This window comes from Anas acuta, chromosome 11, assembly GCF_963932015.1.
Source record: "Anas acuta chromosome 11, bAnaAcu1.1, whole genome shotgun sequence".
In the NCBI taxonomy this organism is placed as follows: Eukaryota; Metazoa; Chordata; class Aves; order Anseriformes; family Anatidae; genus Anas; species Anas acuta.
Genome location: NC_088989.1, coordinates 19,703,937 through 19,717,110, shown reverse-complemented (window position 1 = coordinate 19,717,110; position 13,174 = coordinate 19,703,937). Strand labels below are relative to the sequence as shown.

Sequence of the window (13,174 nt, the reverse complement as noted above, 5' to 3'; positions counted from 1 at the left end):
ATTAACAGAAATATACAGCAATACTCGTACCATTAACCACATGTTCTTTGAGTTAAGTTTTTACTATTGCTAAGATTTTCGTTTTCTTGGTATTTGACGTGAATCTTCCTTAGGCAGAATGGTGGCTGGGGTAGCGGCTTGGTGGCAGCGAGCTTTTGTTTTAGCAGAAGCGGTGTGGATGCCATGCTGAGATACGGGACAGACAGATTTTGTTCTTACCCTTGCTTGTTGTGCTGCCCTGTGCAGTGCTAAACTTGTGCGTCTCTAAGATGCTCTGCCTCATGAAAACAGAAATTCTGTGAAAGTAAACTACAATCAAATGGGAATTAAAAGTGCCCCCATTCATCCCCTCTCATTTTCAGTAGCAGGAAAACAACATTGTGACATGCGTTTGTGTCTGTGTTTAGCTCTTGTTTTTATGACTCTGTGATGATACAGAGGCAGGCACAAAAGCGAATGAATCCCAATTTACAATCCTCTCCCACCCTGGTCTGGTTTTCCAGAGCCCTTCCTCCTCCTCACAGATGGATGGTTTGTTGACTAATCACTTTTGCTGGATTCATTTTTTGAAAGAGTGGAAATTGAGCCAAAGTAGAGGAAAATAATTTTAAAGGCAAAGAAACAGCGAAAACAAAACTAGTGAGGGACTGCTTGAATACAATACCTGATTATAATAACTGAAAAACAAGATAACCAGACCTGAGCAGAAATCCATTGCCTATTCAGCATGTAGAAGGGAAAAGGCATTTGTATGCAGCAGGGCAGCTGTGTAACTGTTCAGGAGGTGAAACTTGCTGAAGCAGGGACTTGCTGATGTGTCTGCCTTGCTACCTGCTGGTTTCTGAGTTGGTAGATCACTCACTTCACAGGATTAAAACATTTCTGTAAGTTTATTAAGCAGTTTTACATCAATTCCTAGTGACCGTAAATGAACAAAAAATGGAGAGAAAATAACCCTGCTATGTAGTAATAGTTTGAACAGTATAAAAGTGTTCGGTGTAGTAGCAACACAAACTTAAGACCCTATTAGTACTCACAAAACAGGTCAAAGAGAGTGTTAGTAAACATAAATTAAAGGCTTCTGGAGGTGTTTTAGAAAGTGATGATGAGGGCACAGGATTTTGATCCCTTTAGTCTCTTCTTACTCTTTTCAGTGTGCTTTTTAGCACCTTGATTTCTTTTCCCTGAGACTAGTATGATAGATTGAAGTATTTGGTGGGGGTGTTTCGCCTAATTTCCACTCTGAAAAAGAGAGTGGTTATTTTTCTTATCTAAATGGGCTGTTAACATCAATTTAGGGTTAATTTTGCCTTCTGCTATGTGCTGTTTCAAGCCTGTGGAAAAGGCAGAATGTCTCTGAGAGAGAACAGGAACATCCTTGTCTTGACACACTGATTTTAGAAGGCTTGTGCTTTTCTAGAATATGCCTGTTGTTCCAAGGAATGAACAAGGCTGAAGTAACTCAGACTGTTTACAAAGAACTTAGAAAGGTTGGGGTTCCCTGCTCTTCAGTTCGCGTTGCCACTTGCTGCTTGGAAAGCTTTCAGGCAGACTAGAAGCTCTGCACCAGCTTGCCCTGGGTTATTTTATGCATCAAGGCCTCGTAGGGGAGTGGAGCTGCAGAAGAGGTAGATAGCAAATCTGCCTAGTGTGCTTAAGGTTATTGCCGGGGTGTTTTGGCCGTGAGGATGGCAGAGTGTGCCACAGATGGTTTCGGACCTTCCGATACAGACGAGCCCCTCTGAATTGCACCATCCTGTGCAGGGAGCAGGAGCTGCCGCTGTGCTGCATCCATCCTCCCTCTCAGGGAGGAGAAAGCAGAAAACAGGGCCATGGATGTGATTTAAAAGACTTCAGGACAGTACAAGGGCTGTTCTGGAAGTTGAGCATCATTTTGCTGTTTGTGCCTCTTCAAATTCACCCTAGAGGAGATTTGAGGTGAAGGCAGGAGAATGCTTCATGGTGTTGAGAATAGCCCAAAGAGCAGGGGGGAAACTGTGAGAAAGGACACTTAGCCTGGACAGTCAGACAAGTGACCCAAAAATGCCAGTTGCTGCAGCAGTAATTAGTTATATGGGGAGATATATACTTGCACTAAATCAGTGCTGAGTCCATGTTTTAAAAAGGTATTAGGCAAAAAGAACTCAGGAAATCACATAAAGGAAGGAAAAAATAGCTTCCTAACAGGGAGAGTATAAAGCTCAGGCTGTTCTTCTTCAATCCATCTGTTAACACCATCTTTTTGTTTTCCTTTTGATTAAATACAAGAATACCTTTGCAATAAAAGAATTGAGGAGCACTAAACAGATTTCCAGCCCACCAGAGAAAGTTAGAAAAAACAAAAACAAACAAAAAAAACAACTTTATGTTGGAAATGAAGGCTAGATAAATTGGAAATGCGGTGTTACTTAGCTTTTTTTTTTTTTTTTTTTTTTTTTTGGCAGTACCAATGGCTAAACATTTGAACAAAGCAGCAGGAAAGTAGGAGAGCAGGTTGCCTCCTACCTTCAAACTGGGTATTTTGTTGTGGGAGAAGCTAATGCTGGTCCAGCGTGACACTTGGCAATGAGGGTCAGGAGGTGGTGTTCATGCCTTTGTTTTGAAATATCCTCTGGAGTTTATTGGAAAGAAAGATGTCAAAGCTTGAAGAGCTTTTAAACAGGAGTAGAAGCAATGTGAATTATCCCATAGTGCTCTGTTGGCTCTAAGGAAAGACCCTGGACTGAGCACCATGCAGAGCTCCTCCACGTAGCTGATGGGTGCAGGTTTGGGACTTGTGTTGTACGAAGTATGACCAAGAAGGCATCAGACCAGATGGCCCCTTTCTTCTGTGTTAGTTTTCCCAAGCTCTAGGCCAAAGTAAAATTGCAACAAAACATCTGTAGGGGTACATTGGTTGGTTGTTTTTCTCCTGCTGTCCAATCACTGCTATCAGTACATAAGGCAGTCTGGCTGTTTTCAGGTTTTTCACTGTGGAAACAGAGAAGTAGCTTTCCTGATATCATACTGATCACAACTTCCATGAGGTGTTCTGGGTTTTGGATTTGTCCTTCTCTCTCTCCTCCTCCCTCCCCGGAAGATGCTTCTAACGAACAGCAGCAAATTGCTGTGTGAATACTATATGTTCTTGGTATCTTTTTTTTTTTTTTTTTAAGGTGGAAATTGGCTCAGAAGAGAAATTAATGGAGTGTTTAATAAGCTGCCTCAAGAGTTAGTGGTTTTATTTTCTTCCTCTTTGTTGTCAGAGTATAGAAAGCAATAAAATAATTGAGATGCAAGGGAAGACTTGAAATTCTGCTTTATTTCTGTGGAAGTGACAATTCTGTCAGCAAAAAAATTGCCTGTCAGTTTGGCTGCAAATCTTGATACATATTAGAAGCTTGTGGGGGAACCTTCAGGCTTCCAATTATGTTACAAGAGCACTGAGATATTCCTCTTCAGAGGTTTTATGTGAGCATGGAAACATGAATGGATTCTCATTTTCAGTAATTTGAAAGGTAGTAGGAGATACTAGGAAAAATTAAAGTCAAACTGCCTGAAAATAGCTATTTCTTGCATGCTCATCCATGTCAAAGGCATGATGAAATAATCCTTTCTTCCTGTGGTTACCGTCATCTAGGAACATGAGCTGCTTTGCATGAAAAGACTACTGGATATTGTGTGCTTAAAGGTATTATCTGAGGATGCCTGGGAGTAAAAGGTGTAGCAAAAATGTTTTCTTCCCTCATACTGTGACATGGCTACATGGGTTTTAAAGGAAAACCTATTACCAAAAAAAAAAAAAAAGCTGTAAACGTGCTCTGAGTCCCTAACGCGGCTGTTTCTGTGAAGCATGTGGGTCTGTGTCAGTCGGTGACGTGTGCTGTGGTTTAGGCACTGTCAGTAATAGCTGCACATCTGTTTGCATTTAGTACATCTTGGTTTTAATGAGCTGGCTGCCCGGGAAGCAGGTGCTCTGGAGATAGCTACAGATGTGAAAACGGAGCAGAAGGACTATTAACACCTTTTACTGTGTCCTCCATGTCCATTGAATTGAAAGAATAATAAAAACATGATGAATCTGTGCTTGAAGCTGTTCAGAGCTGCTTTCTCGCTCTGAATGTCAGAATAGCTTTCCAGGAGCCTGGAAGGATACAAACACAAATCTTTGTAACACCTCGTAACTTTGGGTTTTCAGTAAACTGGAAAAGGTGATAAACAAGTGTTAGCATCCTTGCCCTGCTCGTGCTGGCAGCCAGCACTAACCTGTTCTGTTTATCGGTTTCATTTCAGTGGTAGTTGGGCTGTGCAGAAGTACAACAGTAATGCTAATACATAGCCATCAAAATGCAGCTGAAACAAAAAATATTTAAATCCTTCTTTTTCAGAATGGGTTGCGATAGTTATGGTTTCACAGCAGAATTAGCTGGATTCTTCTGTTCTAACAAAAACAGATATTTATAAAGTTTATAAGTAATATGTAACTATTAGCTATATACATTCCCAATACTGTAGCTATGAATATTGCTAAAGGGGAATTTTAGAGCTTGGTGACACATGATGACAAGGCAGATAATTGAAAAAATGAATCCAAAGAACAGATATTTTTTCTGTACTACTATAGCTTTTGTCCAGTTGGGGTGTGTTTCGTTTTCACGTATGTTCCTTCTGTATGTGTATATGCCTTTCTTGTTCATGCGTATATTATTCTTATTCTCTTAATGAACATGTATGGTTTGGGGACCAGGAGCAAATGGCAGCAAAGTGAAGACTGGCAGTAAGAAGCAGACATCTGGGGAGCAGGAGCAGGAAGGTGTTTGTAGCTGGCAGGGATGTGTGTGAGCCCTTGGGGCAGGGTTTGATACAGCGGGACAGCGAGCGAGCAGGTGGAAGGCAGTGGGCAGAGATGCAGTCCTAGGTGCCTGTGTCTGCGTGGGTCCCCTTTCAAGGCTTTCCCCTTAGATAGTGAAGTGGTTAAGTGCTCTTTGTGTGGTGATGTATGTTCATTAAGTATATTGCTTCTGTAGCAAGGGCTAATTCAGATGCAGAAGGAAAGAGAGAGAACAAAACCTCCCTTCCTGTTCAACGTAGAATACGTTTTAGGATATCAACCCCTTCTCCCTTCCAAAAAAATAATAATAATTTTTAAATCCCTATTAAATGTCACTAGCAGACATACTTACTTTACGTGGTGATGACTGGTGTAAATTTTGCACTGCTTGTGCAAATCCATCAAGTTTGAGACAGTCTGTCACTTCAGCCTGCTTATGGCGAGGTCAGCTGATGTTACAAAGCTCTAGACAGGCAGCAGAACGAACAGAAGTAAATGAATATTGTAATATTACAAATGAAGTAATGCCATCCATAGTTAGCTAAGTCCTATAATCTCATTCTGTATTGTTAGTGTTTCATCATCTAAAGTTGAATTAGAAAGGAAAAACATCCCTTTTACTTCACCTTGCTGCAGGAAAATTAGGATTAAAAAAAAAAAAAAAGCATGAGTGCAGGCTATTGTTAGAACAATCTGTTTTCAGTGACCTCTAAACATGGGCTGCTTGAGCTGGTGCAGGATTCTGATATTGTACCTCTTGCTTTCAATTCCCAAGATAGCTTCAGTGTGAAGTAACTGATTTGCACCCAGCCTCAAGCCGCAGGGAGAGCACCAAAGCCCAGAAGATGCTGTGGAAGCTGAAGCCTTGTTGTCACTAGGACGTAGTGTGTTGCAGTGCATAGTAACTGATGCACATTTTGGAATCAGCTGCTGATACCAGAACTTGCACTTTTTGAGCAATCTTGCAAAATGACAGGATGATAGCTACCAGGAGAGGACACCCGAGCAAGTGGGGAGCTTTGAATTTTGTCAGCAAGGTGACTGCAGTCTCCATGGCTTTCCTAAGGCTAGGGGACATAGCTCCTTGTGTGTGTTGAGGACCATACCGGTGCGTGCTGATCTTGATGTTCCAGTCAGTATTGGCATGCTGGAGGAAGGCTTGTTTCAGCCTCCATCAGTACTGATTCATTACAGATGGTCCAAAGATCATGGTTTAAAAATGGTTTTGACCAAGGGGCTTCTGCAGAGGGGAAGACGCAGGAGCTACGTGTCGTGTTGCCTCTCACGGTGTGATTTGCTTGTCTAAAGCACACGAAGGTAGAGGAAGCAACCTTAAACGGTGAATATGCATTTGTCACGACACAAACAGATTTTAATGTGTATGTGTAATGTTTGGGTTTGCAGCGTGATGACACTTCATTCGTGGCTGCACATAGTCTTAAATATAGCTACTGCTTCACTGAGGAATGTAGCTGAGAAAGAAAGGATAAAGAATTGGGTAGAAGTAGATTTCTCAGCATTTGAAAAGATCTGAGAAAAAGCTTTTCCCGGTTATAATATTTAAGCAAGACCTAAAATGTCCTGTAAAGGATTTAAAATGCCACCTTACATTTTCAGTGCTATTTTATAAATCTATGGGTTCTATAAGAAATTGCGTATTTTGGTTAGGTACCTTTACAGCCATCCTTTGTCAACCACTCAAAGCTGTCTAGTTTGGTGGAAACCATCACTTTGAGGATGTTAAAACATGGTTATAATAATAGCTTAAAGATGTCATCACATCTTATAAATGTATATGTACCTAGTTCCTCTGTTTATTGTTCTTTGGATTCTGCTGTTGGTTTGGGTGGATTTTTATACATTAGTGATTTAACATTCATTATATCAAAGTAGCATTTTCTCTTAGTTTGCTCACCATCAGATTCAAATTTCAGATAGAACTGGAGACAGTGAAGCAACGAAGGGTATTGGATTTTTTGTGTTTTTCTAAAATTTTCTCTAGATCACAAGTTTATTCCCCATATCAGTAAATCAGAGTATCGTTGCCATTTTGGTTTTTAATTGAGATGAGACTAAAATCAGAAACTTAGAGTAAGCATTCCACACAGTCTTACACATATATTCATGTCTCTTCTGAAATTTAACTGTCATGCCAATTTTTATTAGTTTAACGTGAAATATTTTGGTATTAATGGGTTACTCCCAGATGGAAAGAGTATTGTTTATGTCATAAATAGGTACTGGCTTGGTGGGAACTATGGCAGGGAGTTGTAAATTATGTGGAATTTAAAATGTGAGGAAACATTGTAAATCCCATCCAGAGAGAGACCGGACAGCATTTTGTATAATTATTGTTTCTGTGGCATTGTGCATTACAACGCATATAATTCGGGAAGCTCTGCCATCCCCATGTTTAGGAGGAAATCTCTTTCCTTGAGCCTAGCATGCAAAAGCAGAATATTTGAAGTGAATGCTAGTAGAATCTTAGCAAAATAGTGGGACTGAGTCCAGCAGCCCCTGGGGCATGATCAGTTCGTGCTGGGTCCTTGCTCATTTACCTGACCTGACCGCAACCACCAGCAGCACTGGATATTGCATGGATATTTAACCTCCATGGAAAATCTCTTTCCATTCCTGCCACCCGTAGTTCAGCGCGCACAAATAACTTTCTACAGAAATACTTGCTGGATTTTTTGAAAACTTGCGTTGGGAAGGGATATAAGAAGTTCCGTATGAAATTTGGTTTAATATTTTGCATTTGGCTACTTCATTTACTTCTGAGCATGATATCCAGTAGTAAGGAGGGATAATGGGGCTACTATGGATTGTGGTTCACAGGTTCATGGGTTCACGGGTTTTGTGGCATTACATTCTCACCTGTTCAGTGATATCTCCTGGCTTCTTCAGTAGTACACCCTTCCCCTCCTCCCTATATCAACCTTTGCTGTTAATTTTCAAAAAACAAAAGTAAAAAATAACCACCACCAATGTGTGCGGACAGCAAGAGGCCCCTCGGGCCGGGGCTGGATCATGCTGCTGCAGGGAGCAGCGCAGGCGTGGGAGCTACTTGCTGCTGCCGGCAGGCCAGAAACGAGCCGTCCTCCCCGTGCATGACAGCGCTGCGTCCTGCAGTTAGGAAAATAGAAGCTTAATAGCCATGCTTTTTTATTTTTCTTTTTGTAGGTTAATTCAGTAAGAACAGGATTGGGGAAAAGGTGCATTGTTCCAGTGTCTTGCCCTATGTCAGCTGCACTAACTCCCGGAGTTTCACCATCCCTGCCAGTGCCTATGCCAGGTACTACCCTTTCTGGCCCAGTAACGCCCTATGTGATGCCTCTTTGTCAATACGGAGGAGTGTTCCCTACGCCGCTTTACGGAGTGCAGTGGTCGGGGGCGGCGGCGCGGCCGGGGCTGGTAGGAGGGCAGAGCCTTGCTCGCTTCTCGGCTCTCGGCAAAACTTGCTTGCAGATGTACCCCATGCCGCTGCAGCAGCCCGCGGCCGACCCGCCGGGCCCGCACATGAGAACGACATAGCTCTGTTGCCTGTCGATAGGTAACGACGATTTCGACGTTGTAACGTGGAGTGTTTGATCTGTAGCTGCCATACGTGTTGGAAGAGGTGTGGGTCTGCCGCTGGCCCCAGGCCAGGCCTGCTAGCATACACAGCCATACACCGCATCAAGCAATCACTGTGAAGGGTTTTCACAAAAGATCGGTTGTTGTTATGGCAATATTTGCATATATTTCATTGCTAAAGACACTTTATTATGTTGTGTTCAGATGTTTTACACTTGCAATCCTTAAAGTTGATGTACTTGAATTGATGACTAGCAAATTGTACTAACCCTGCAGGAGTACAGTGCCTTGAATATAAGCTTTTCAGTTCCAGCTGGAAAGAGATATACAAATATTTGAAAGGTGTATTTTATTTACAATTTGCTTGTGAGTTAAAGTTCTTTTTGTTTGCAATGATATTGAAGGTTTACAGTTGAAGTTCTTCATCAGTTTCATTCTGCTGTAAATGCTTCACTTTTAATTCATGGGTTGAATTTTCATTACTGAGGCTTTCAAAAAAAATTGTGAGGTGAGATTTGTTTGAGATACTGATCGAAATTTGTGTTTGTACGACGAGTAGTGAAATGCACATTTTAAAGTAGGAGCATTTACAGGATGATCCCAGTCAGTTGTATATAAGAACAGGTAATAGCTTCCTTCGGGCAGTGCAATTCATTCCCTTACACAGTCTCTGGTGAAGTTGCTGTAGACGGCAACTTACTTCATAACAGGCAGGCAAATACTGTTTTCTTCCAGATCAGCACCGAATCGGACTATGTTTTCTTTCCCTTGCTGGGCTTCTATAATTTAGTTAAATTACAAAGCCATGCATGTTTCCTAAGTGAAAATTCTAACTGAAACCTCGATCACAGGAGCACGTCCCCAGGTCCCTGTAAGAGCCGTGTAAGTACAGCACCTGCGTGCGCTCTGCCTTCGGTTCAGCAGCCAAGGCTAAGAATGGGGGTTTGTCGTTGAAGTGCTAACCATGTTCACATTGAAGTGGAATAAAAATGTGAAGCTATTATTTTTCTTTTTTCATATATGACCAATGAATGCTTCAATTTTGGAGTCTCACCACCTTTTGTTTGAATTTTTTTTTTAATTTTAATTAAGTTTGCACTGTAGGTGGCATGGACACCTCTCTCCTGTTTGCAAGTTGCTTTTTGCCCATTTTACTGTGCATAGAGCCTACATCTGCACCTCTCAGTCTAAAGGCACAAGATAACCACTAAAACTGATTTGCTGATGGTAAGTTTCATTTTAATAGAAAGCACTAAGGGCCATCATTACAGGCACAGGTAACAAAACATGCAGTCAAATTTGGAGGCGCGTTGCTCTGTATCTCTACTGCAATGACATTCTATACTGTCTGCTGACGGGCAGAGATGTCTTGTGCTGCCAAGCTGTGAATTGTATAGTTCTATTGTACTTTGAGCATTATATCTGTCTAAATTATTTTGTTTGTACCCTTTGAATATATTATTCCATCAATTCAGTTAGAATTGAATTTTATAGACAATTATGCAGAGTCTTCTGCCAGGGCAAAATACTTACTGTAGTAAGAGATTTCTGTTCTCTGTAACATGTATCTTTTAATTTGTTTGGGTTTTTTAGATTCATGTCTGTATGCTTCATGAGCAAACATGGAAAATATGTTCTCACACCAGTTTTCCTTCAGCTTGCACTGAATCTTACAGTTTATGTCGCTATTGCCTGTTGTATAGTCCACCCCTTGTATACTGACAAAGTCAGTGGCACTAAAAGCCCCAAGAAATTGTATAGATTAAAAAGAAGAAAAATAAACATTTTGTGCTTGAAAACTGTGTGAAAACCCCAGTGTTTTTCTGAAGCGTAGAAGCGTGTTAATTCTCAGCTCTTCCGGGTAATTCTGCATTTGTTTTCCAGACTTCTATCCTTTGTCTTGTGCGTAAGGAGCAGATGCGATGCCTTCGCTGTTCCTCAGCCTGTGCCCAGAGCTGCCATGTCCCACCTCCTGCAGCTGTAGACATGAAAGTGTGCACCACAAGTGGCGTAGTGCCGCCTTGCAGGCTGCGTTGCTTGAGACCTCCCTGCTGCTGCGGCATTTCTGATGTTCTGCTGCTGCAGAGCAGGCCAGACCAGAACAGTAAATGGGCTATTTTAAGCTGCTGGTATCTTCAGACAGTACAAATGAGGATGCTAGAGTTTGGTAGGTGGTGAATGAGGTGTTTGGACTGGGTACATCCTACACTGAAAAGTACTAGGGAAGCCTCGTTAACTTGATCTTGGCATAATTTAAAAGTGAGAGAGGGCAGATACGAAACTTGGCCCTGCTACAAGTCTGCCACATGCATGCTCCTGGCAGTCGCTGCTGTTGGTGTGGGCTGCAGCAGAAATTAGGAAGGGATGTGCAGGCAGGGGTTTGGTACTTCTGCTTCTGTGTTCCTGCGCATCCAACCCACACGGCTTTGCTGTGCGTGCTGCGCACGTTTCCAAGCGCCAGGCCTGCACTGCAGTTCACTAGGAGCATCCCTCCCCTACCTTCTCCTCTTCTCCCCTCTCCTCTCCCAGGCAGACAGCTGCGTTGCATGCGCCGAGCACCTGTGCAGAGCTGGTGATGCGGTGTGTGCCCAGTGTGCGGCCTATGTGAGCAAGCAGGGCCTCCCGGTGCCGGTTCTGAGTTGGAGACAGACGTGTTGGTTTGCTCTTCTAAAATGAAGCTTTCAACCTTCTAGTCTCTGCATTCTTAACTAGGGCATCTCTTGCTAGTGTTGGGACCAGAGGTTGATGCTTTCATTTCAATATTTGTGATTTTAATTTTCTGATAGCCATCTTGGCTTCGGTTCTTCCGACCATTAAGTTCCAGCTACATTGCATTATCCTTGATCATGCTGAAGGGCGCTTTGACCCTCAGTGGCAATTAAGCAAATGGGGACAACTTCTTGAGAAAAATGTGAGCAAAGGTGCTGGCCATAGCACTTTGCCTGCATCCTTGAAAAGTGGGGGGGGCGGAACTTGCCTCAAACTGCTGTTTGTCATTAGATGTCTTCCTCGTGCTTTAAGAAACAGCTTTTGTTTCTTAAAAAACTAGAGGAAGTCCACTTAAATAGGACCAGTGAGTGAGTACTTTATTTTTAGCTACATGCATGTGTTTTGCGTGAAGTTTTTGGAAAGGAAAGGGTGTAGGTACTGCAGGTATGGGTACTTCCTTGGGCAGCAGGGCTGCCTGGCACACCGCAGCACGTGAGCCTGCCGTCAGCAGCCTGCTTGTTGTGCCAGACTGAGACAACTTAGGCCGAGACCTTAACTTCCACTCAGCTCCGACCTGCAGCAGGAGGCACCCGAGGGGTCAGTGCTGCAGTGCTGGAGAGGGGCACAAAATACTGAAGGAGTACTTCGAGCTGCCAAGTCACGCACCCAGTAGCTAGGAGATGCCAAATTAAGTTTGCCCATATGCCCTTAATTAGGATTTCCAATTGCCGTGCATCGTGATGGAGTATCTGGCTGCAGACTCGCATCCTGTTTCTCCACAGCATCCCTGGGCTGGGAGCAGGCAGGGGGAACCTGCACGCTTCAGGGCTCTTCTGCCACACGTCCTAGTTCAGCCCCCTTGGCACTGCATCTGTTCAAAGGAATGATGCAAAAAATGTACTTTTTTTTTTTTTTTTTCCATGTGTAAACTCTGGTCTTCATTCTACAGCTTTAAGAGTAAATATTACATGTATTTAGCTATTACTTGACATCTATCTGCAAAGTGCTTCTTTTTTCCTCTTTCATCACTGTCTGATGTAGCTTTCAGTTTTTTTCTGAGATATTTGACATGAACTGTTATCAAAGACGAGATGATGATTTGAACGGCCAGTCAGCTAGCCAAGTGTAGCAGTCTGTGTGCTCTTGTGGAGAGACTTGTATTCAGGAATAGGTGCCTAACGTTAGATGCCAATATTTCTGGAGATGAACTTCTTAATCATATTGGAGGTTTTGCCATTTGATATTTGTGGAAGGAAATCACTAATACCTTTAAGTCAGAGTTTAACTTGACTTTTTCAATAGTTGCTTTTTCCATTAAAGCATTTTTGTGGCCCCGGTATTATCAATTCAGAGAACTTTCAGAATTTTTCTAAGCAAGCCTCATAGGCTTAGCGTTCAGCATGTTTGTGTCAGTACTGTTCAATTAGCACGAGTTTTTTACAGGCATTTTTCAAGTGGGGAAAAACATCTGTCCTTCTACGTTCTTTGGAGTCAGCTTTGGAGAGTTTTAATCGGAAGTCTCCATCCTGAAATTACTTGACCTCATTGCACGGCTTTCCTCCTCCTGCCTCAAAATAGGCAAAGATTTCAAGTCTTTTTGAGCAAGATGGGTATCTCAGAAGTTAGCTACTATGACAAAAAACTGCCTAGTTTTCTGGTTTGCTGCTGAGGGCTCCCCAGCCGAGTTTTCATAACGTTTTTGAAAGTGTTGGCTTGGGGTCAGAAGTTACAAATGCAGTAGTTCGGAACTGTGCTTAATACCTTAGTGAGGTTTCTCGCGTTCTCCTGGTTTCTCATCTGTCCTTCCCAGTCCCAGATTTCTGGTGATGTTTGTGGAAAAGGATGGCTGTGCTGGAGAGTGATGTGTTTGCTGAACAGGGGCAAAATCTCTGCAGAGTCCACAGGCAAATAGGGGAGGTTTAGCCTGGATATCGGGAAAAATGTCTTCACTGAAAGAGTTGTGAGGCATCAGAACAGGCTGCCCGGGGAAGTGGTTGAGTCACCATCCCTGGCGTATTCAAAAGACGTGTAGATGTGGTGCTCAGGGATGTGGTTTAGTAGTAAACCTGGCAGTGCTAG

At 42.6% G+C, this 13,174-nt stretch overlaps 1 protein-coding gene across 1 annotated transcript in view; it reads left to right on the top strand.

Annotated features, from left to right (window-relative positions):
- The window catches only part of WNK2 (WNK lysine deficient protein kinase 2), a 110,741-nt gene extending 100,553 nt beyond the window's left edge, over positions 1–10,188 (top strand). Inside the window, exon 29 of the mRNA XM_068694091.1 lies at positions 7,994–10,188. Coding sequence (XP_068550192.1) covers positions 7,994–8,344 — 351 coding nt within the window. The 3' untranslated portion in view covers positions 8,345–10,188. The remainder of the gene's footprint in view (positions 1–7,993) is intronic.
- Positions 10,189–13,174: the final 2,986 nt, after the last annotated feature.